The 24,899-nt window shown below is 42.0% G+C and overlaps 2 protein-coding genes across 2 annotated transcripts in view; one reads left to right on the plus strand and one right to left on the minus strand.

Annotated features, from left to right (window-relative positions):
• ERMARD (ER membrane associated RNA degradation) overlaps positions 1-24,899 on the minus strand; it is a 67,208-nt gene that overhangs the window by 31,364 nt on the left and 10,945 nt on the right. The gene's annotated exons all lie outside the window — the stretch shown is intronic.
• Positions 1-24,899, plus strand: part of DYNLT2 (dynein light chain Tctex-type 2) — a 33,293-nt gene that overhangs the window by 2,524 nt on the left and 5,870 nt on the right. Inside the window, exon 2 of the mRNA XM_058667659.1 lies at positions 6,396-6,602. Within this exon, the coding sequence (XP_058523642.1) occupies positions 6,396-6,602 (207 nt within the window). The remainder of the gene's footprint in view (positions 1-6,395; positions 6,603-24,899) is intronic.

Here is a 24,899-nt window from a genome sequence, read left to right on the forward strand (position 1 = left end):
ATGAGTTGTGTCCCAGCCAGCTGTGCATTCCCATATTCTTTGAGTCTAGGCCACTGAGAAGTTCAAAAACATTGCAAATGTTGACTACAACTGCACAGACACCAAAATGAAACACCCACTGTAACCAAAGCCAATGAAGAGTTAACGATTGACACCTGAGGGTATATTGCCAAAACAAAGTGTTTCACCATGAAAGTCACTCTATTTAATTGTTAAAGACAAGATGCACAAAAATAAAACAGGAAAAGAAGAAACCTGAGTACCCAAAGTAACATACAAAAGTCTGAATAAAAGCAACACTCTGCTAACATACTCAGAGATTTATTGCCTAAAAAGGAATTCAAAATCATCATTGTAAGAAAGTTCAGTGACAGAAGAAAATACAGACACTTCTATGAAATTAGGATAATATCCAGATATGAGTAAGAAACTGAATAAAAAGGGGCCAGCATAGTGTCACAATGTATTGCACCACCAGCTGCAACACTAGCTTACCATGTCTAAGTGCCAGCTAGAGTCCCACATGCTCACATGCCCAGGAAAAGAGAAGATGCCCAGAGTCCTGTTCTCCTGTTGCACTTGCAGCAGACAAGGTAGAGTTCCAGGCTGCTGACTTTGGGCTGGCCCAGTCCTTGCTGTTGTACCAGCTGGGGAATGGGTCAGCAAGTGGAAGATACCTCTCTGGCTCTTCCTTTTGCTGTCTAAAACTTTCAAGTGACTAAATAAATCATTAACGTGGGGGAGGGGAGGGAAAAGGGTCTATTAACCAAAATAGTTTTTGGAAAATAAGTCTACAAACCTTGGAAAAGATACACACATCCAGACCCAAGGAACTCAAAAAACTTCATACATTGTATTGAAAAATTAAACCTTGAGAATCAAGATGGCGTAATAGCATAAGAACACGTTTATGCAGACAGAAAAACATTTAGTCAGGATGAAGCAGAGAGGACATATTTCAGGAAATAGGAAAGGACAGAACAACAGCAGAGGGGTACCTGGAGACTGACACACAGGAAAGCAGTGGACACAGCAGTGTGGTGTTGCAGTGACTGATGCTCCAGCACGGCGATCTGAACTCCACCAGCAGCCGAAACTCCACCAGCAACCGGGTGGGAAGGGACTTTCACTGGGAGCTTGGGAGGTGAACCCAGACAAAGACCTGTCCATCCTGCTGGTCCATTTGATTTGACCAGTGGCAGAGCAGCAGATCTCAGATGGGCAGTGTGAGAACAGAGTGAATTTCATAGTCCAGTCAGCCCCCTAGAGCTGAGTTGGGCGCCATTTTGCATAAGGGGGAAAGGGCAAGGGAAAGCACTGAGCATGCGCTGAGCTGGAAGTGAGCTCATTTCTGTCTCAGTGAACTGCAACGACGTGGCATTCTATGGGTTCCACCCGAGGCAGCTCTGGGTAGTCCTCGGATCTGACGGCCAGCAGATCAAGAACTGTATTGATGGTACATCAGGTGCCATTTTGGGCACTGTGGCAATAGCTTTAGGACTGCAGGGACAACAGTGAACTGCGCATGTGCTGATCTCGTAAGAACTTGCTGAGGTCCGAGATTGCACTGGTCCCACAGGAAAATAATACTGACTGTGGCATCGTACCAGTCAAAATAGGTCCGTGTGGCACCCAGACCTAACGTCCAACAGGTTCCGACAAGATCAGTGCCACCAACAACCTAATTATATAAGACACCTGGAGTCTCTAATCCTGGGACCTGCTCCAACCGGAAGTGGGAGAAAGGTTGTACAGACAACAGTGCAGCCTCAGCACAGTATCACAGGAGGTGGAGAGTGGTGAGCCAAGAGCTGGGGTTGTGGAGACCACGGTGGAAATCTCATATAAGAACCCAGACCTGGAACTTGCTGGAGGTTGTGGCAAAACTGACTGCAAGCAAAAAGTTGTGTACCAACCGCAATAAGTAAAATTGCATTGTAGCTCTGTGGGTGACACAACTTAGAAACCTGCCCCAAGGAGAAGACTCTGCTAACCAGAAGTGCAATAACCAAGAGCAAAAGAAGAGACAAAAGCACAATGAATATTAATGAAAACTCCCTGCAAAGGAGCAAAACCCAATGCCAACCTCAGAGTTAGCTGAGGAAGACATCGAGAAAATGGGGCACACAGAATCCGTAAGACTCATTTTAAAGATTCTGATCAACAATGAGAAGCTCATGCAAGAGTTCAAAGAATTTAAGGAAGCAATAAAGCAAATCAAGGCTGGTATATCAGAAATTAAGAACACAGTAGAGCAAATTAAAAGTACAGTGGAGAGTCTCCAAAATAGAATGAAGCAAGCAGAAGAAAGAATCTCAGAATTGGAAGATATTTCCTGTCATCGGGGGAAGCAAACCAAAAGCTGGAAGCAGATCTGGATCAGGCCAAAAAAAGTATTCAAGAATTGAAAGACACTATTAAGAGGCCAAATCTAAGAGTTATGGGAGTCCCAGAAGGTGCAGGAAGAGAAGCTGAGTTTGCAAATGTATTTAATGAAATAATAAAGGAAAATTTCCCTAATCTAGAGAAAGAATTGGGAAACAAGTTCCAGGAGGGGCACAGAACTCCCAACAGGCTTGATCAAAAGCAATCTTCACCACAACACATGATCATCAAGCTCTCTTCAGTTGAACATAAGGAAAAGATCCTTAAATGTGCACATGAAAAAAATCAATTGACATATAAAGGAATGCCAATTAAGCTCACAGGAGGCCTCTCACAGGAAACTCTACAGGCCAGAAGAGAATGGAGTGACATATTCCAGATTCTAAAAGAAAAAAATTGTCGGCCTAGGATAACATACCCAGCAAAGCTTTCTTTTGTCTTTGAAAATGAAATAAAATTCTTCCACAGTCAAGAAAAGCTAAAAGAATTTGCCTCTTTCAAACCTGCCCTACAAATGATACTTCAAGAAGTTCTCTTGACAGAAAAGAGGAATAGCACCTACCAAAACCAAAGGCAAACGGGAAGAACATCCCAGTAAAATGACAACAGAAGACTAAACCAATGAACAACCCATTCCTAAAATGACAGGACCAAAGTAACACCCATACATATTCAACTCTGAATGTAAATGGCTTAAGCTCCATCAAACGTCATAGATTAGTAGACTGGATTAAAAAACAAAACCCATCTGCTTATTGTCTGGAGGAGACACACTTCAACACAGATCAGTGGAAACTGTATCACATGGGTTTTGTTGTTTTCTGTTGTTTTCATCTCTTCAAAACACTTTGTTCTGATTAAGTCATTCAATGACTCGTAGATCATGCAGTGGCATCATTTTCTTCAAGAAGGTTCTTGATTTTCATTTCTTCAGCTACACATTAGTCATTTAATAGCATGTTATTTAACTTCTTGGTGTTGTTAATTTCTTTTTTCTCCCGGATGTTGATTTTGTTTTGTGACTCTTCATTTAAGGGGATGTATAGTAGCTGTGTAAAGGAGACTGTCATATCTAGTAACATGTCATTTAACTTCAGGCATTGTAAATTTCTATTTTTATTTCTATTGCTGATTTTGTATCATGACTTTTCATTTAAGGGGATGTACACTAGTTGTGTAATGGAGACTGTCATATCTAGTAACATGTCATTTAACTTCATGGCATTGTAAATTTCCATTTTTCTTTCTATTGTTGATTTTGTATCATGACTTTTCATTTAAGGGGATGTACAGTAGCTGTGAAATGGAGACTAACATTCAGATGTGAGGATGCAGTGTGGTATGCATTTCTGTTTCCAGACAAAGATGGACTTAAAATGAAACTGTTTACTATATCTTGACAATAGGATTCTGGACTCTCTGCCATTGTCTATGCCTGCAATGATGGACATTTAATTGTGTATGAAGAACTATATGTTAGTAAGGATATAGAGGAACTGGGTGGAGGGAACTGGGGAGTGGATAAGGGAATATGAAACTGTATTATAAAATAATAACAACAATAATAAAATGTATTAAAAAAAGGTAAAAAAATTAAACTTTGATCAAAGAAGATTCTCTGAAATGTGATATCTTCAAAAAGTTCATGGAATAGCTGTCTTATGAAAACATTATGCATAATGCAATGATTCATCCTAAATGTGTATTATTACACTATAACATCTAAATAGTATCTTGCAAAGCCACTGAGAAGATTAACACATCAGATTGAAGAGCCCCTATCGGAGCAGCATAGATTCGGTTAAGATTGATAAATTAAAAAATCAAATGTATGGTGAGAGTTGGATGCATAAGTGAATAAATTATTGCTGTTTTATGGAAGGTTTATGAGGAAAATGCACCAAGCAAATTTGTTCACAAACACCTAACTTGTTTTTTTAATGATTTATTTATTTTTATTGGAAAGCCAGACATACAGAGAGGAAACACATTCCATCGGATGGCTCACTCCCCATATGGCCGCAATGGCCAGAGCTGAGGTCTTCTGGAGCTGGGGAGTCATGAGCATCTTCTGGGTCTCCCATGCAGGTGCGGGGTCCCAAGGACTTGGAGCATCCTCTGCTGCTTTCCCAGGCTGCAGGCACGGAGCTGGCCGGTGCCCACATGAGATCATAGATAATGCATGGCAAGGACTTTAGCCACTAGGCTACAATGCCAGGCCCATAAATAAATAAATCTTTAAAAAAAATAAAACTGGGGCCTGGCGGCGTGGCTTAGCGGCTAAAGTCCTCACCTTGAATGCTCCAGGATCCCATATGGGTGCCGGTTCTAATCCTGGCAGCTCCACTTCCCATCCAGCTCCCTGCTTGTGGCCTGGGAAAGCAGTCGAGGACGGCCCAAAGCTTTGGGACCCTGCACCCATGTGGGAGATCCGGAAGAGGTTCCAGGTTCCCGGCATCGGATCGGTGCAGCACCGGCCCGTTGCGGCTCACTTGGGGAGTGAAACATCAGATGAAAGATCTTCCTCTCTGTCTCTCCTCCTCTCTGTATATCTGGCTTTCCAATAATAATAAATCTTTAAAAAACAAATAAATAAAACTGCAGGGGCCCAGCACAGTAGTCTAGCGTTAACGTCCTCACATTGCACATGCCAGGATCCCAAGTGGGCACTGGTTCTAATCCCAGCAGCCCTGCTTCCCAGCCCGCTCCCTGCTTGTGGCCTGGTAAAGCAGTCCAGAATGGCCCAAAGCCTTGGGACCCTGCATGTACATGGGAAAGTCAGAAGAGGTTCCAGGCTCCTGGCTTCGGATCGACCTCAGCTCCAACCATTGTGTCTGCTTGGGGAGTGAATCAACGGACAGAAGATGTTCCTTTCTGTTCTCTATATATCTGCCTTCCCAATAAAAAAAATTAACTCTTCAAGAAAAATAGTACTGCATGCCAATATCTTCTGTGAATATCGATGCCAAAATTCTCACTGAATTGATCACTTATATTCAAAAGATTATACAACCTGATCAAGTGAGATTTATTTTTGCAATGTAAGCATGGTTCAACATATGAAAGTCAATGTAGTACACCACATAAACAATGCAGGACTAAACCACATGGTCATGTCAATTGATAAAGAAAAAGCATTGATCAAAATTCAACACTCTGAAATGAACAATAGATATACTCAACAAACCAGTACTAGAAAGAAACTACGTCAATATTATAAAAGCTATATTTGGAAGTTATATAACAAGCATTATATTCCATAGGGAAAAAATGAAAGCTTTCCCTTCTAACATGAGGGAAAAATCAAAGATGTCCATTTTCACCATTTCCATTCAACATACATTCAGAAGTTAGGAAAGTTTGGCTAAGAAAAAGAAAAGTCCTGGCTGTTACGAAAATGACACCTAAAGAGGTTAGAGAATTTATCAAGAGCACATTAGGCTCAAAATATTTCATTAATGTATGTTGGATGCCATAGAATGAATATTGCATGTCAAAAATTAACATGCATATTCCAAATAAATAATTTTTGTATTTCTCAACTTAAAATTTATAAGTGTATTACTTGAATAATTGTATTTTTGAAGATAAATAGAATTATAAAGAATTTTAAGACAATAATGGATAATAGTTTTATGGCCTCAGGGTAGGGAGCTGAAAGATTTTCTTGTATGCTTCTTCGGAAGTCACTCTTGCATCTAGTTTTTGGATTTCCCATGTATGTATGCATGGAAATTTCTATGTTTCTCTATGTGAATAAATAAGATAGGTAGAATTTTTAAGATTTGTTTGCCAATTGACAGTTAAGAGTGAATCTTGAATTTAATAAATACATAGAATTTTATTCTAACAGATTCCCAGGCTTTTGTTTGTTCAGCTCTGCCCCACTATACCTCTGCCAGGCCTCTTTAATATGAAATTGCATTTTACAATCTAAAACCTCTCTCTCTCTCTCTCTCTCTCTCTCTCTCTCTCTCTCTCTCTCTCTCTCTGCATTTCCTCCCCTTCAGTATGCACAGATATTGAAGGAAAGACTGAGAGAATCTTTCCATGATGTTCAGTATGTGGAACCTCCATTTGATGACTCAATTGCTGATATAGGTAAAGAATGGAAAACGGCCCTGGCAAAACTGAGGTTTGCTAATTCATACAGAATGGAACCATTGAAGAAATTCCAAGCTCATTTAGTAGAAACCAAAGTCCAGCAGATATTAAAGGTAGGCTGAGATATGTGTAGTAGAAGCATTAAGTTTCTCCAGAGTAAGAGATGAAAAAGAGATTCTAAGAGCCTTGTTGTGGGAACTGACTCATGCAGTTATGCAAGCCAAGAGACCCTGCAGTCTGCTCTGTAGGAGCTGGGAGGCTGCAAAAGCTTGTGGGATGACAGTGTGCATCCAGAGGCCTGACAACCAGGGCCCAAAGTCCAGGAGTCTGCACAGCGCCAATGTACAGGGGCAGGAGGACATGGATGTCCCAGTTTGTGCAGACAGGAAGTTGACCCTCTCTGTCCACCTTCTGTTTTTTTGTTCCTTCCTCTGCAGCTTGGATGATAGCCTTTTGCCTGGAAAAGGATCATCTTCCTGACTCAATCTGTTGTTTTCTATTTTTATTAATTTCTTCAGGAAACACCCTCACAGACAGAACCAGAGATGTCTCACCAGCTGTTGGACTAGCCTTTAACCCAGTTATGTTGACAATCGATCTTAAGAACCCCTTTTTCCAAATTGACATCAAGACAAATATCCTGAAAAACTTAGTTTCCAAATAGAGACAATAATATGGTAAAAACTTTATGTAATATGGTACTATTATCCTACCTACTACTGAAATCTACTGATCCCTTCTCCAGAAGTGGTAACATCTCAGTGATGTTTACCCTTTCTGGTATGCCATGACTCAAATAGTGTCATGGAAAATGAGAGAACTTTCATACTGCTAAGTCGATACATCTTATGTTACAAGCTAAGGGAATACTAGAAAAGAGAAAAATGTGGAATTATTGAGTTTTATTCTCCCATTAGCAGCAAATGAGCACCTTCTAAAAATACATCTAAATGTCACAGCTGAATATAAATTCTTATATTTATACAAGAAGAGGTCTCCATAACTGGGAAGTAAATAATGTCTTTCCTGCAGTCTCTCAGAAGATGTATTTTCTTAATATATGTGTGGCATACACACACTCATACAGTGTGAAATGCACACATTTGTGCATAGACAAAACGTGACAGTCCTCTATGTAGAGCATATGACATACAAGCAACATTGGCTATGTGGTCATAGCACGTAGTCATAGCTATCTTCTGCTGTCATGTGTTACTCTTGTCAGGAAACAACTCGGCTGCTTTTGGTTCTTCCTCTAGCAGGCTAACTGAAGCCTTCATTCCTGAGGAGTGGGATATTTATAATGCCATCTGCTTAGGTAGTTACAGTTTTCCAGGGTTGTTGTGACACAGTTGGATAGTACTGAGAGCCAGGTTAAGGAATCTGCTTTATCCCAGACATACACACTCATGCTTACCGTTCTCCTTGATGATCAGATTTGGTCACCCTCGCCAAGACTGTAGCTCCTTTTTTGCTTATTCATTCTGAGGCATTAAAAGCCAAAGCAGGCCCAATGCAGTGGCCTAGTGGTTAAAGTCCTCACCTTGAACACATAAGGGCGCCGGTTCTAATCTCGGCAGCTCCACTTCCCATCTAGCTCCCTGCTTGTGGCCTGGGAAAGCAGTTGAGGACAGCCCAAAGCCTTGGGACCCTGCACCTGTGTGGGAGACCTGGAAAAGGCTTCAGGCTCCTGACTTCGGATCAGCACAACTCTGGCCATTGTGCTCACTTGGGGAGTGAATCATCGGACGGAAGATTTTCCTGTCTGTCTTTCCTCCTCTCTTTATATCTGACTTTGCAATAAAAATAAATAAATCTTAAAAAAAAAAAGAGGCCAAAGCATGGCTATCATATCTTCCAAGTCAATGAGATATTGTTTCATCTAATATGCCATTTGTGGAGGCAGCCAGTTTGCATACAAGTTTGGTGACTGTGGTCAAGCGCTCAGTCCCTCTGAAAAACCAGTAGCAGCAGGCAAAGATGACAGGACGGCCTTGGTCCAAGTTTCCACAGGCATGTGCTGTGCTTCTCCACGGGGCCTCAGGGCTCCAGACAGTGTGCCTGTCCACCTCTGACACTCAGGCACAGCTGCGTCTGCGGAACCATGGGCCACGTCTGGAGGTCACCTCCTGAAGTCAGGGCCTGTTGCAGAGCCTTGCTGTGTCAGACTCTGCCAGAGCCAGCAGTGTGGCATGTTTCTTGGCAGATGAGTCAGAGTAACAGAGAAACTAGCAATGTGTCCTGCCAGAATTCAAAGAGGCCTACTAGACCTTGTGCTTCTTGGTTATAGGATGGGCCACATGTAATAAAACACTGTTAATTTTAGAAGGGATTCCTTGACATGCCCCACAATACTGGGTGCCTAGAAATCTGACAGAACTAGAAGATTCTTACTGGCCCACTTAGCATCTTACTCATAACGCCCAGGCAGTTACTTGTTTTCACTCACGGGGTCGAACCCGCATCATATAATCAATGTGATGGAGCAGTGGTATGCGGTGTCTTTCTGAAATGAACGCAATTGAGATGTCCGTGAACTCAGCCATCATCTGCGGCAGGACACAGAAGGTTTGTTACTGCTTTTGCCAACTGACAGCAAGTTATTTTTAGAAGAGTTTATGGAGAGATAAGAAAAACGTATTTTCTAGGTTAATAGCTACAAAGCAGGTGCGATGGAGATGATAATCTTATCAAGCAATCAAACTTCATCTTGTGTGGAAGCTACAACTGGAGTCAATCTGGTCAAGTTGTTATGACAATCTGCTGTCATTGTCAGATATCTGCCCTCTGAACAGGCAAATGGAGCTGAATGACAATTTGCAAGTCCTCAATGATGGTGTCAGTTTCTGTAATTTCTTTGAAGAGGCACTGCTGGATTGATTTCCTATTTTCCTAGGTAGAGGTGGGCATCACTGCTCCCCCTGGGTCTGCCACTAGAAAAGCCCTCCTTATGTCACAGGTTCTGCCAGCTGTTAAGTGCAGCCATTCCAGCTGTGCATTCTGCAGCTAGACACAGAATGGCTTGGGGCCCAGTGGTCCCAGTGTGAGAAGGACTTGAGTGTAACTCAGTCTGACTCCAAAGACCTGGAGCAGGGGAGCTGGTGGTGGGAGTTCAGGTGTAAGTCTGAATGCCCAGGGTCCAGGAGCACTGATGCCCAAGGGCTGGGAATGTCTCGGCTCAAGCAGAGAGCAGATGTGCCTTTCTGTGTTTTAATCCTGTTCGAGCCCTCAGTGAGTCGGGTGATTTGACTCAGTCCGTTGATTTAAATGTACATGTCTTCCAGAAACACCTTCACAGCTGTGCATAGAAATGTTTTACTAGCTATTTGGGCAGGCCTCAGCACAATCAAATTGACATAAAATTAGCCATTGCAAACATGTTGGTTTGGGGATTTGATAAGCTGTTTAAAAATATGTGACATAGGGCTGGCATGGCAGCCTAACGGCTGAAGTCATCAACTTGCATATGCCGGGATCTTATATGGGCAGTGGTTTGTGTCCTGTCTGCTCCACTTCCCATCTATCTCTCTGCTTGTGGCCTGGGAAAGCAGTCGAGGATGGCCCAAACCCTTGGGACCCTGGACCCACATAGGAGACCCGGAAGAGACTCCTGGCCCCTGGTTTCAGATTGGCACAGTTCCAGCCATTGCAGCCACTTCAGTAGTGAATCAGTGGATGGAAGATCTTCCTCCCTGTTTCTCCTCCATCTTTGTATATCTGACTTTTCAATAAAACTAAAAAAAAATCTTTAAAAAAAAATATATATGTCATATGTATATATGACATAATGAGTAGCTGCTTTTGTTCATTTAGGTCCTAGTTCACCTTGGGGAACATATTCACATTCATTTTCTATGTGGCACTACTCTGTTAGGAATTCTGTATCTCAGTGTAGACCAACCTGACCATTCCCTAATTTATTCCAAGTTTTGATCAGCAGAAATGCATTACATTCATGCGCATACACAAACCAGTTGATTAAACAGCAACATCCTTGTGTGTTTTCATTCAAAAAAATAAATATTTATTCTTTACTTGAAAGCCAGAATTACAGAGAGAAAAGGGACATAAAGAGAAATTTTCATATACTAATTCACTCCCTAAGTGGTCCCAATGGCCAGAGCCAGGCCAGGCCCAAGCCAGGATCCAGGAACTCCAGGTCTCCCATACAGGTGGCAGGGCCCACGTACCTTGGCCTTCTTCTGCTGCTTCACCAGGCACATTAGCAGGGAGCTGCGTCAGAAACAGCGATCAAAACTCAAACCAAAACCTGTGTGGGATGTTGGCACTGCAGGCAGTGGCGTAACGCTACACCACATTGCTGGCCCCCAGTATTAAACTTGAAGCTTTCATTGTTTACATGTCACGTGGCCAGATCACTTCAGATTTTTTTGTCAAATGCATTTGGCTTTATGGAAATAAACGAATTTTGTTGTTAACATCTAAAGATTCACTTTTAGAAACAATTTTTAAAAATTTAATACATTTACTTTGAAAGACACAGTTATATAGAGATACATCTCGCACCTGCTGGTTCACTTCCTAGAGGCTACAATGGCCAGTGTTGGGCCAGGAGCCAGCAACTTTATTGGGTCTCTCTGATTGGGAACAGGGGCCCCCAAACTGGGACATTTCTGTTGCTTTTCCTAGGCCATGAGAAGGAAGCTGGATCAAAAGCGGAGTACCAAGCAAAGGTGACCTCCACATGGCATGCTGGCATAGCAGTTGGCAACTTCATCCACCACACCATGATACTGGCCCCCACTTTTAAAAACTTAAATCATGCAAAGGGTGTTAGCCTAGCCGGTATGATACTTTGTATGTCTCAGGGACTGACATTGTGGCATGAGAGTAAAGCTAGTGATGCCGGCATCCCATATTGCTGCCAGTTCAAGTCCCAGTTGTTCCACTTCTAATCCAGCGACCTGCTAATACACCAGGGGTAGCAGTGAAAGATGACCCAAGTGCCTTCGGCCCCTGCCAAATTGTGGGAAACCTGGAAGAAGTTCCTGGCTGTGGCCTGGCTCAGCCATGGCTGTTGCAACATTTGGAAAATAAACCAGCAGATTGCAAGATTCCTTTCTCGCTGTCTCCCTCTCTGTAACTCTGCCTTTCAGAGAAATTAGTAAATACATCTATTTTAAAAAGGGAGGATACCAATGATTTTTAAGGACATTCCTGGAAAAGGTTAAGGAACATACAGATAATGAACAAAAGATTGGAGGAAGTATTGTGCTGTAGCGCATGAAGCCACCTCCTGCCATGCTGGTGTCCCATACTCGCCACTGGCTCATGTCCCAGCTGCTTCACTTCCCATCCAGCTCCCTGCTGGGGGTCTGGGAAACAGTGGTGGATGGTCAACAGCCTTGGGACTCTTCACTCACATGGGAGACCCAGAAGAAACTCCCAGTTCCTGGCTTTGGGTCAGCTCAGCCCCAGAAGTTGCAGCCAGTGGATGGAAAATCTTTTTCTCTCCTTCTCCCAATTTGTCTCTCCAAGAAAATCAAATAAATCTTAGAAGAAAAACAAAGATCCGCACATGAGGATTCAGGGCGTTCCTGTTCTCTGTTTGGGCATTACTTGAGGGAAGTGCCATTGAGTAGTGGCAGGAGCAGTCTGACTGGTATGAGAGAAATGGTGATTTTTTATTTTATAAAAGAAATTAAAGTCAAAACATGAAATAGATATTGAGCTGTGAAGCTTTAGATCATAGACTATGGGATACCTAGTCCCACTCATCCCCAAGACAGCTTAAGACTTGGTGGTGGTGCACGTTCTTTCCCCAAGGATACTGGGACCAGAGCATATTTTGTGTTCTCTGGAGTGGGAGATGTAGGTCCAAACTTCATCTAGACTCCTGCCCTTCACTTAGAAAGCACTGTGAGCACTGGCACACACGATGCAGAATGACAGTTTACTCAGAAGGTAAGAAACAGAGGATCAAGATGGCGTAATAGGGTAAGAACACGTTTATGCAGACAGAAAAACATTTAGTCAGGATGAAGCAGAGAGGACATATTTCAGGAAATAGGAAAGGACAGAACAACAGCAGAGGGGTACCTGGAGACTGACACACAGGAAAGCAGTGGACACAGCAGTGTGGTGTTGCAGTGACTGATGCTCCAGCACGGCGATCTGAACTCCACCAGCAGCCGAAACTCCACCAGCAACCAGGTGGGAAGGGACTTTCACTGGGAGCTTGGGAGGTGAACCCAGACAAAGACCTGTCCATCCTGCTGGTCCATTTGATTTGACCAGTGGCAGAGCAACAGATCTCAGATGGGCAGTGTGAGAACAGAGTGAATTTCATAGTCCAGTCAGCCCCCTAGAGCTGAGTTGGGCGCCATTTTGCATAAGGGGGAAAGGGCAAGGGAAAGCACTGAGCATGCGCTGAGCTGGAAGTGAGCTCATTTCTGTCTCAGTGAACTGCAACGACGTGGCATTCTATGGGTTCCACCCGAGGCAGCTCTGGGTAGTCCTCGGATCTGACGGCCAGCAGATCAAGAACTGTATTGATGGTACATCAGGTGCCATTTTGGGCACTGTGGCAATAGCTTTAGGACTGCAGGGACAACAGTGAACTGCGCATGTGCTGATCTCGTAAGAACTTGCTGAGGTCCGAGATTGCACTGGTCCCACAGGAAAATAATACTGACTGTGGCATCGTACCAGTCAAAATAGGTCCGTGTGGCACCCAGACCTAACGTCCAACAGGTTCCGACAAGATCAGTGCCACCAACAACCTAATTATATAAGACACCTGGAGTCTCTAATCCTGGGACCTGCTCCAACCGGAAGTGGGAGAAAGGTTGTACAGACAACAGTGCAGCCTCAGCACAGTATCACAGGAGGTGGAGAGTGGTGAGCCAAGAGCTGGGGTTGTGGAGACCACGGTGGAAATCTTATATAAGAACCCAGACCTGGAACTTGCTGGAGGTTGTGGCAAAACTGACTGCAAGCAAAAAGTTGTGTACCAACCGCAATAAGTAAAATTGCATTGTAGCTCTGTGGGTGACACAACTTAGAAACCTGCCCCAAGGAGAAGACTCTGCTAACCAGAAGTGCAATAACCAAGAGCAAAAGAAGAGACAAAAGCACAATGAATATTAATGAAAACTCCCTGCAAAGGAGCAAAACCCAATGCCAACCTCAGAGTTAGCTGAGGAAGACATCGAGAAAATGGGGCACACAGAATCCATAAGACTCATTTTAAAGATTCTGATCAACAATGAGAAGCTCATGCAAGAGTTCAAAGAATTTAAGGAAGCAATAAAGCAAATCAAGGCTGGTATATCAGAAATTAAGAACACAGTAGAGCAAATTAAAAGTACAGTGGAGAGTCTCCAAAATAGAATGAAGCAAGCAGAAGAAAGAATCTCAGAATTGGAAGATATTTCCTGTCATCGGGGGAAGCAAACCAAAAGCTGGAAGCAGATCTGGATCAGGCCAAAAAAAGTATTCAAGAATTGAAAGACACTATTAAGAGGCCAAATCTAAGAGTTATGGGAGTCCCAGAAGGTGCAGGAAGAGAAGCTGAGTTTGCAAATGTATTTAATGAAATAATAAAGGAAAATTTCCCTAATCTAGAGAAAGAATTGGGAAACAAGTTCCAGGAGGGGCACAGAACTCCCAACAGGCTTGATCAAAAGCAATCTTCACCACAACACATGATCATCAAGCTCTCTTCAGTTGAACATAAGGAAAAGATCCTTAAATGTGCACATGAAAAAAATCAATTGACATATAAAGGAATGCCAATTAAGCTCACAGGAGGCCTCTCACAGGAAACTCTACAGGCCAGAAGAGAATGGAGTGACATATTCCAGATTCTAAAAGAAAAAAATTGTCGGCCTAGGATAACATACCCAGCAAAGCTTTCTTTTGTCTTTGAAAATGAAATAAAATTCTTCCACAGTCAAGAAAAGCTAAAAGAATTTGCCTCTTTCAAACCTGCCCTACAAATGATACTTCAAGAAGTTCTCTTGACAGAAAAGAGGAATAGCACCTACCAAAACCAAAGGCAAACGGGAAGAACATCCCAGTAAAATGACAACAGAAGACTAAACCAATGAACAACCCATTCCTAAAATGACAGGACCAAAGTAACACCCATACATATTCAACTCTGAATGTAAATGGCTTAAGCTCCATCAAACGTCATAGATTAGTAGACTGGATTAAAAAACAAAACCCATCTGCTTATTGTCTGGAGGAGACACACTTCAACACAGATCAGTGGAAACTGTATCACATGGGTTTTGTTGTTTTCTGTTGTTTTCATCTCTTCAAAACACTTTGTTCTGATTAAGTCATTCAATGACTCGTAGATCATGCAGTGGCATCATTTTCTTCAAGAAGGTTCTTGATTTTCATTTCTTCAGCTACACATTAGTCATTTAATAGCATGTTATTTAACTTCTTGGTGTTGTTAATTTCTTTTTTCTCCCGGATGTTGATTTTGTTTTGTGACTCTTCATTTAAGGGGATGTATAGTAGCTGTGTAAAGGAGACTGTCATATCTAGTAACATGTCATTTAACTTCAGGCATTGTAAATTTCTATTTTTATTTCTATTGCTGATTTTGTATCATGACTTTTCATTTAAGGGGATGTACACTAGTTGTGTAATGGAGACTGTCATATCTAGTAACATGTCATTTAACTTCATGGCATTGTAAATTTCTATTTTTCTTTCTATTGTTGATTTTTTTAAAAGATTTATTCATTTTATTACAGCCAGATATACAGAGAGGAGGAGAGACAGATAGGAAGATCTTCCATCTGATGATTCACTCCCCAGGTGAGCCGCAACGGGCCGGTGCACGCCGATCCGATGCCGGGAACCTGGAACCTCTTCTGTGTCTCCCACACGGGTGCAGGGTCCCAATGCATTGGGTCGTCCTCGACTGCTTTCCTAGACCACAAGCAGGGAGCTGGCTGGGAAGTGGAGCTGCCGAGATTAGAACTGGCGCCCATATGGGATCCCGGGGCTTTCAAGGTGAGGACTTTAGCCGCTAGGCCACGCCACCAGGCCCCTATTGTCGATTTTGTATCATGACTTTTCATTTAAGGGGATGTACACTAGTTGTGTAATGGAGACTGTCATATCTAGTAACATGTCATTTAACTTCATGACATTGTAAATTTCTATTTTTCTTTTGTTGATTTTGTATCATGACTTTTCATTTAAGGGGATGTACAGTTGTTGTGAAATGGAGACTAACATCCAGATGTGAGGATGCAGTATTGCCGGAGACCAGCTCCAGCTCAGTTCGGAACTCGAGAAGGGTGCGTGAGATAGGCGTAGGAAGAAGAAGAGAGAAAGAAAGGAGAGACGGACCACTAGGATTCCTTGATCATTGTGGACATTGCGAGAAAGCTGTCCGCTTTATTTATACAGAAGCAGTACAAGGTTATCTTTTAGGGGCATTTTGACATAGCCTCAGGGGGGCACAATTTACAGCTTCCTGAGAGATGATTGAAGAAGGATTCCACATTCCTTGCTTATCTTGGTTTGCCAGTCTTCATCCGCTCTCCTCAGGTCTGGGCTCTAACCTTGGCACCACCTGTGACAACCAGGCCCCTACCTTGAATTATGTATGGGTTAGTATGTCCGGGGTCTTGGTCTATGGGGATTACGGGCCATTGGCACTAAAGGCCATTAGGTCAGCAAGCTCACACAGTTTGTTAACTGAACAAGTAAAGCAAGAGTTATAATTGCGGAAAGAATTGTAATTAGCAATGAGCCAAGTTTACTCCATTTAAGTTTCAATTCTACAATGGACGAGTGAGTGTTTCCAAAGACAATTCTACAAATTGTTTCACCTTAAGACAGGGCATTATCCATTCCAACGTTGCAGCCAAGAATTTCTCAGTAGACAACACATCTGATTCAGTAATACACTCTTACTACAATTCTTTTTTTTTTTTTTAAGATTTATTTTATTTTTATTACAAAGTCAGATACACTGAGAGGAGGAGAGACAGAGAGGAAGTGGAGCTGCCGGGATTAGAACCAGCGGCCACATGGGATCAAGGCGAGGACCTTAGCCACTAGGCCACACCGCCAAGCCCGCTACAATTCTTATTCTACAACTTATCCATCACTTAATGGGAGAAATACATCAAAAGAGAAAAAAACAAAGATCTAAGACAAAAGGTTGCAAACATTAAGCCTCTCTACAACTGCAGGTTCTACAACCTCATAAGTGATCAAACAATAATCAAAAGTATATCTTTGTGATGTTAGTGAAATCAGCCTATATTTCCTCTAGTTAGAAATTATGAAAACAGCTAAAGCAACTACAGTTTCTATGTTCTAAAGAGTTGCAAGGATAGGCTAACCCTTAAGGTCACAGTAACTATATTTTTTTGCCTTTAGCAGGATAGCCTTTAGGGTCCCAGTAACAGGATAGCCTTTAGTGTCACAGTAACAAGATAACTTTTAGGGTCCCAGTAACAAGATAGCTTTTAGGGTCCCAATAGCTATATTTTTTGTCATGGCAGTTTTTACCCATACTCCCATCATTTCCATTAGTTTGTAAAATTCTTATCAAGCCATTTCCCAGAAAGCATGCTAAATGTCCGGGCCAGATTTTATGGCAATGGGTAGGTACACAATAAGGTGTCTGGAAACAGCATGGGCTTGATTGTACTCCTGTGTGCAGTTAAAGGCCCACTCACCAGGACATTATCAGTAACATTAACTCTTAAGCTCATGTTAGTTGTAAAAGCCATCTCACAGAAGCAGACAATGCCTCAATACAAAATTCTTAGTGGGGTGGTTGTGTGCCCATGCGAAAGGGGGTGAAAACTGCATCAAGGTGGTCAGAGATGAATCCGCTAGGCCCTGCCAAGTAGCTGGAAACTCCCTGGGCCCTGCCAGTCAGGGAGCTGTTCTCTTCACACCTTTGTGTTATTCACACCTACTACATGGACCCCGGCACAGTGTGGTATGCATTTCCGTTTCCAGACAAAGATGGTCTTACAATGAAATTGTTTACTATATCTTGACAATAGGATTCTGGATTCTCTGCCATTTTCCATGCCCACAATGATGGACATATGATTGTGTATGAAGAACTATACTTTAGTAATGATATAGAGGAACTAGGTGGGGAGGGAGGGAAATGGGGAGGGGATCAGGGAATATGGAGCTGTATCATAAAATGGTAGCAATAACAATAAAATGTATATATATATATATATATATATATATATATATATAAAAACAAAAAAAGAAGGTAAGAATCAAACACACACAGCGTAGTTAGCGGGGTCAGAGAGAAAAGGGAGTAGGGTAAGGGATGTAGAGAGAGGGGGAACAGAGTTAGCACCTCCCAGCTCCTCCTTTTATGAGGCCATGTGGTCCTGGGGAAAGTGTAGGACATCTCCGTGACATTCCACACAGAGCCTCACATACATGCTTACAGGGCGACCCTAGGAAAGGGATGTTCTGACAGGCACGGTCTTCAGCATGTACCCTCCTGATATTTCCAAGTTGTCACCACCTCATCTCATTCCTATGCTGAGAAATGTATGTATCATTCAGCAGAACAGCCCCATTCCACAGAAAGGAAAGCTTCCTGCTACCCTTTGCCTCTACCACAAAGAGCTGTACAAAGTGCTGCTTTAGTTACCTGCTGTTTATGAGACAGTCTGCCACCCTGCCTGCCCCTCTTAGGCGCAGGAAAATATTTAGGAGACCCACAATAAGGAAGATCAAGTTTCTTAAACTTTCTACATAGCCTAAAAATGTAACTGACATGGGACAGAAACAGCTAGGCCCAAATGCTTACATACTAATCCAGAAAAAGATACCAATTTGTGAAAACATGACAGGAGAAATGTGTTTGGGCTAGGACAAATGATTGCAAAGAAGTGATTAGAGAGAATAGAGTTGGCAGGGGTTGTGGTGCAATTGCTTAAGCAGCTGCCTGTGACACCATCAGGCCATTTGAAATGCCCATTTGAGTCCCAGCTACTCAGCTTCCAACCCAGCTTCCTGCAAGCATGCCGGGGAAGGTAGCAGATGATGGCCCAGATGCTCAGGTGCCTGGCACCTGAGAGGTACCAGGTTGGAGTTCTAGCTCCTGGCCTCTGCTGAACCCAGCCCTGGCTTATAGAGTCTTCTGGAGAATGCCTAGTAGACAGTAGGTCTCTCTCTCTCTCTCTCTCTCCTCTCTGACCTTTACAAGATAAGGGTTCGTTTGACAATGTTTCTTCACTTTGTTTCTTCATCTCCATTCCCATCTGCAGTAATCAGGGTCTGTCTGTTTCCTGCATAGACATTGCCTTCGCAGGAGAGATTTGGCTCCTGGTTTCTGGAAGAAAATAAAAACCCTTGCTGGCTTTTGACCCTTTAACTCAAATTGGGCAGTGCTCAAAGTGCTGCTTTAGGGTGGCACATTGTGAATCACTATACCACCCTCCGGTCTCCACCAGCATTCACATAGGTACGTTTCATTGTCACCTGTTGTTTGGCAAAGATGTGGCTCATAGTTTCAGAAAACAACTTCACTTTAGCTTCACAGCTATCTCTTTGATCTAAACTCATTTCTGTTATAAATGTGTACATTTTGGTGTCTCCCACTAGGCCTTATCTCAGAGGCTGCGTGGAAATGTGCTGACCATGGTGAGATTTCCAGCAGTGCTGAACAGGTGACAAGATGCAGACCTGCACTGAGAATGAATGACAGGGCTGGGACAGCTTGCGGGATACAGCAGGAGGCCAGGGTTTTCTCTTTGGTTTCAAGTAGCACGGGAATATAGTTCTGGAGAGGGAAGTGGGAGAGAAAGGTGAGAGGGAGAGGTGAAAGGGAGAGGCAGGAGGGAAGAGCAGTGGGAGGCAATCAATGGAGCTGGTGGGTATCTTCCTATGGCACATGTTCACCATCTGTTAAAAAATTGATTATGTTTCATGGCTTTTCAGTTAAGGGGATGCATAACAACTATATAATAGAGACTATCATTCAGGTGTGAAGATACAATGCAACATCTTTACTTACAAATCAAAGATGGACTCCCAATGAAACTCTTAACTATTTCTTGACAATGGAATGCTAGACATCTGCCATTGTCTTAACCCACAATGTCAGGATACACTTAAATAGCAGAATGGTGGACTTCTGACTGTTTGTGAATAACTATACTATTGTAATAATACAGAGGGAAATGGAGGGGGGTGGATTTGGGATGAGAGAGAAATCCTGGAGCCTATGGAACTATATCATTAAATAATAAGATTGAAAAAACTTTTTTTTTTAAAAAAAGGGGGTTTAGATGGAGAAAGCCTAGGATCTCAGAGGGAGCAGGGATGGGGAGGACAGGGCAGGGCAGTGAGTCCACTTCGCTGGAGAACATGGAGAACATTCTCTGGCCCTCCTGGCTTTCACTTGGAAGCTTCTGAAGAGCCATTCCAGGCAGAGTCACTGGAGTGCGAGTAGCCTTCTGTGTGGGGGAACTGTGGGCCCTCAGGCCCATGGCAGAGGCTGTGGATTGAATGAGGACAGAGATAGGGTGTTTGGGGAAAATGGAAGTAACTAGGATGATCCTTTGGGTTTAAGGCTTTGTCTCCCAGCCATCCTCAGGTTTTGTTGTTCATATTTGAAAGATGGGGAGAGAGGAAAGAAAGAAGAAGAGAAATCTTGTCTGCTGGTTCCCTTCCCACCTGGCTGGCATACCTAGGGTTGCACCAGGCTGGAGCCAGGAGTTGGTAACTCAACTAGGTCTTGCAGTAGGCAATAGAGGCCTAAGGGCTGGAGCTGCCAAATGCTGCCCACCAGGGTGCATGTGAACAGGATCTGGACTCAGCCCTCCAATATGGAATGTGGCTGTCCTGACCAGTGCACCAAACAGCCGCTCTAGCCCTCAGAGGTTTGTTTTGTTTTGTTTTGTTTGTTTATTTCTGTTTTTTTTTTTTAACACCAATTTACAGAGAGAAGGATTTTATTGCTGGAGAGATTTACGCTTGGAGAGTAACTCTGCTGATTTATTCCCTAAGTGGCCAGAGCTGAGCCAATCCGAAGCCAGGAGCCAGGTGGTTTTTTGAGGTCTCCCAAAGCAGGGAGCTGGATGGGAAGTAGGGCAGCCAGGACACCAACCGGCACCTGCATGGGATGCCGGTGCTTGAAGGTGGAGGATTAGCTAGTTGAGCCAATGTACTATCTCTCACAGTTTTTAACATAATGTACTAATTACCAATTTCTGTGTTTTTACACTCTTTTTTTAATGATATATTTTTATTTTGTATAGGCTGGGATATATTTTGTATAGGCTGGGATTGTACCCCTGAACAGATTTTCCCCATTTTACTATAATGGTGTAGTCCTTCAAAGGAATCATAATTCCATCAGTCTCTTATTAAAGTGTATCCCTCAACATTGTTGGTACAGACAGTGTCAGACAGTCCAGCATACCATTGTCTACACATGTCCAACAGTTTCATTAGGAATCCATCTTTCATCTGGAAGCAGGGATGCATGTTCCATTATATTCCTACATCTGTATATGATAGACCCAAGTACTCCATCACTATACATGTCCATATTAGAGAAGCCATTAAGCAAGGTCAACAACTGGTATGAATTAGAACAGCCACAACAACAACAAATTACAGCACCATGAAAAAACATACCACTGAGTAACCAACACATGGGTGACAAAAAGGAAACAGAAAAGTCTCTTGGGGAAAATGATGCCACTGTATAATCCATGAGCCAGTGATGAAATCGACAAGAGAAAAGAAATTATTTGGAATTAATAAACTGAAATAACAACCATCGAAACACATGGGACACAGCCAAAAAAAAAAAAAAAAAAAAAAAAAAGAACAACAAGAAAACAGTATGGATCATATTATTGAAGTTAAATTTTCCATAATGGTTTTCTTATATAAGAGAGAACATATGGTATTTCTTCTTTTGTGGTTGACTCATTCCACTGAGTATAATGGTCTCTAGTTGGGACCACCTAGTTGTAAATAGTATAATTTCATTCTTCTTAATAGCTGAATAATATTCCATGGAGTAGATGCACCACAGTTTCTTTAACCACTCTTCTTTGGACGCACATCTGGATTGTTTCCATGTTTTTGTTATTGTAGATTGTGCTGCTGCAAATATAGGATTATAGATCCCCTTCTCATATGTGGATTTCACTTCTATTGGATATATTCCCAGGAGCAGGATAGCTGGGTCATATGGCAGGTTTATTTGCAATTCTCCAAGCACTCTCCATACTGATTTCCACAGTGGTTGTATGAGTCTACAATCCCACCAGCAGTGAAGGATGGTGCCTTTCTGCCCACATCCACGCCAGCAGATGTTGCTAGTTGAGTTCTGAATGTAGGCCAATCTCACTGGAGTTAGCTGGTGCCTCAGTGTGGTTTTCATTTGTATCTCTGATGGCTAGGGAGCCTGAGCATCTTTTCCTATGTCTGTTAGCCATTTGAATCTGTTCTTTTGAAAAATGTCTGTTCATTTCCTTGGCCCATTTTGTTCCAGGGTTGTTTTTGTTGTTGTTGTTGTTTCTGTCCCTGGGTTTCTGAAGCTTTGTAAATCCTGAATATTAGTCCCCTATCGCTTGTGTAGTGTACAAAAATGTTCTCCCATTCTTGGTTGCTTCTTCACTTTGTTAATTGTTTCTTTTGCTGTACAGAAGCTTTTTAGTTTGATATAGTCCCATTTGTTCATTTTGGTTTTCATTGTCTTTGCTTTTGGTGTCTTTTCTAAGAAGTCTTTCCCTGTTCCTATATCTTGGAGTGTGTTTGTTATGTTTTTCTTTAATAGTTTGATGGTTTCTTGGTACAGATTTAGGTCCTTGATCCATTTAGAGCTGATTTTCGTATAATGTGACAGGGGTGGGTCTTGCTTCTTAATTCTGCAAGCTGCTATCCAGTTGTCCCAACAGCATTTGTTGAAGAGATTGGGCTTTTTGCCTGGATTGTTTTAAGTTTTCTTGTCAAAGATTAGTTGACTATACATGTGTGGGTTCCCTTCTGGTGTTTCTATTCTGTTCCATTGATCTTCTTCTCTGTTTCTGTACCAGTACCAGACTGTTTTGATGACCACTGCTCTGTAGTATGTCTTGAGGTCTGGAATTGTGATTCCTCCAGCTTGATTTCTATTTTTCAGGGTAGCTTTGGTAATTCGTGGTCTTCTGTGATTCCAGATGAACTTTTGTATCATCTTTTCTATTTCTGAAAAGAATGCTGTTGGGATTTTGATTGGGATTGTGTTGAATCTGTATATTGCTTTTGGTGATATGGTCATTTTGATTATGTTGATCCTGCCAATCCAGGAACATGGCACAATTCTCCAATTTTCAAGGTCTTCTTCTATTTCCTTTTTTAATGTTTTGTGGTTTTCGTCATAGAGGTCTTCCACATATTTAGTTAGCTTGATTCCTAGGTGTTTAAGATTCGTCTCCTCCTAAAGGGGACTGTACTTACAATTTCTCTCTCATCCATGGAATTATTTGTGTACACTAGTGCCATCAACTTGTGTTCATTAATTGTGTACCCTGCTACCCTGCCAAAGTCTCTTATGAGTTCCAATAGTCTCTTGACTGAGTCTTTTGGTTCTCCTATGTAGAGAATCATGTCATCTGCAAATAGAGATAATTTCATTTCCTCTTTTCCAGTTTGGATTCCTTTAGTTGCTTTTTTCTTGCCTAACAGCTCTGGCAAGGACTTCCAATACTATATTGAAGAGTAGTGGTGACAGTGGACATCCCTGTCTAGTTCCAGATTTTAGTGGAAAGGCTTCCAATCTTTCTCCATTTTGTATGATGCTGGCATTGGGGTTTTCGTAAATTGCTTTGATTGTGTTGTAGAATGTTCCTTCTGTGCCTATCTTGCTTAGGGTATTCAGCAAGAAGTGGTGTTGGATTTTATCAAATGCCTTCTCTGCATCTATTGAGAGGATCCTACTGTTTTTATTTGTCAATTTGTTGATGGGATGTATCACATTTATTGATTTGTGGATGTTGAACCATCCCTGCATGCCTGGCATGAATCCCACCTGGTCCGGGTGAACGATCTGCCTGATGTGTTGTTGGATCCTGTTGGCTAGTGTTTTATTGAGGATCTTTGTATCTATGTTCACCAAGGATATCGGTCTGTAGATCTCTTTTTCTGCTGTTTCCCTATCTGACTTTGGTATAAAGGTGGTATTAGCTTCATAGAAAGAGTTTGGAAGGATTGCCTCTCTTTCTGTTGTTTGGAAAAGCTTGTATAGGATTGGGGTAGGTTCTCTTGAAACATTTTGTGGAATTCAGCAGTGAAGCCATCTGGTCCAGGACTTTTCTTGGTTGGGAGGGCTTTAATTACTGATTCAATCTCAGTGCATGTTATTGGTCTATTTAGATTTTTAATTGCTTTTTGATTCAATTTTGGTGGATTGCATGTGTCCAAAAATCTATCCATCTCTTCTGGGTCTTCTGATTTGTTTGCATATAGTTGCTTGTAATAGTTCCTGATGATTCTTTGTGTTTCTGAGGTATCTGTTGTTATATCTCCTTTCTCATCTCTGATGCTATTAATGGGTATTTTCTCCCTCCTTTTTTTTTGATTAGTTGGGCTAGTGGGGAGTCTATTTTGTTGATTTTCTCAAAGAACCAGCTCTTTGATTCATTGATCTTATGTATAGTCCTCTTCGTCTCTATTTGGTTTATTTCCTCCCGTATTTTGATGATTTCTTTTTCCCTACTAATCTTGGTATTGCTTTGCTGCTGTTTTAAGGTTTGCTGATTTACTTGATGCTTTTCTAGTTTCTTGACATAAGCACTGATTGAAATGAACTTTAGTCTTAGTGCTGCCTTGATTGTGTCCCATAAGTTTTGATATGTTGTGTTGATGCCTTGTTTTGTTTCAAACAATTTTTTGATCCCCTTTGATTTTCTCTCTAACCGTTTCCTGGTTTAGTAACATATTATTCAGTCTCCATGTGTTTCCAAGTCTTCTTGGGTGTTTTGAGATCTTGGTCTCAAGCTTCACTCCATGATGGTCTTAGAAGATGCATGGTATGATTTCGACGTTTTAAAATTTGTTGAGGCTTGTTTTATGTCCTGTAATATGGTCAATTCTGGAGAAGGTCCCATTTACTGATGAAAAAAAAAAAGTGCATTCTCTGTAGGATGAAAGGTTTGATAGATGTCAACTAAGTCCATTTGTTGTAAAGTTTGGGTGAGTTCTGTTGTTTCTTTGCTGAGTTTCTGGTTTTTTGATGAGTCCATTGATTGTATTGGAGTCTATTTCTCCATTTAAGTCCATTAATATTTGTTTCACGTAGCTAGATGCTTTGGCATTTGGCGCCTATACATTTGTTATGGTGATCTCTTGTTGCTGAATGGATTCCTTGGTGTCCTTCTTCATCTCTTTTGATGCTCTTCACATCAAAATCTATATCATCT

Source organism: Ochotona princeps, chromosome 1, assembly GCF_030435755.1.
Source record: "Ochotona princeps isolate mOchPri1 chromosome 1, mOchPri1.hap1, whole genome shotgun sequence".
NCBI classification, from domain to species: domain Eukaryota; kingdom Metazoa; phylum Chordata; class Mammalia; order Lagomorpha; family Ochotonidae; genus Ochotona; species Ochotona princeps.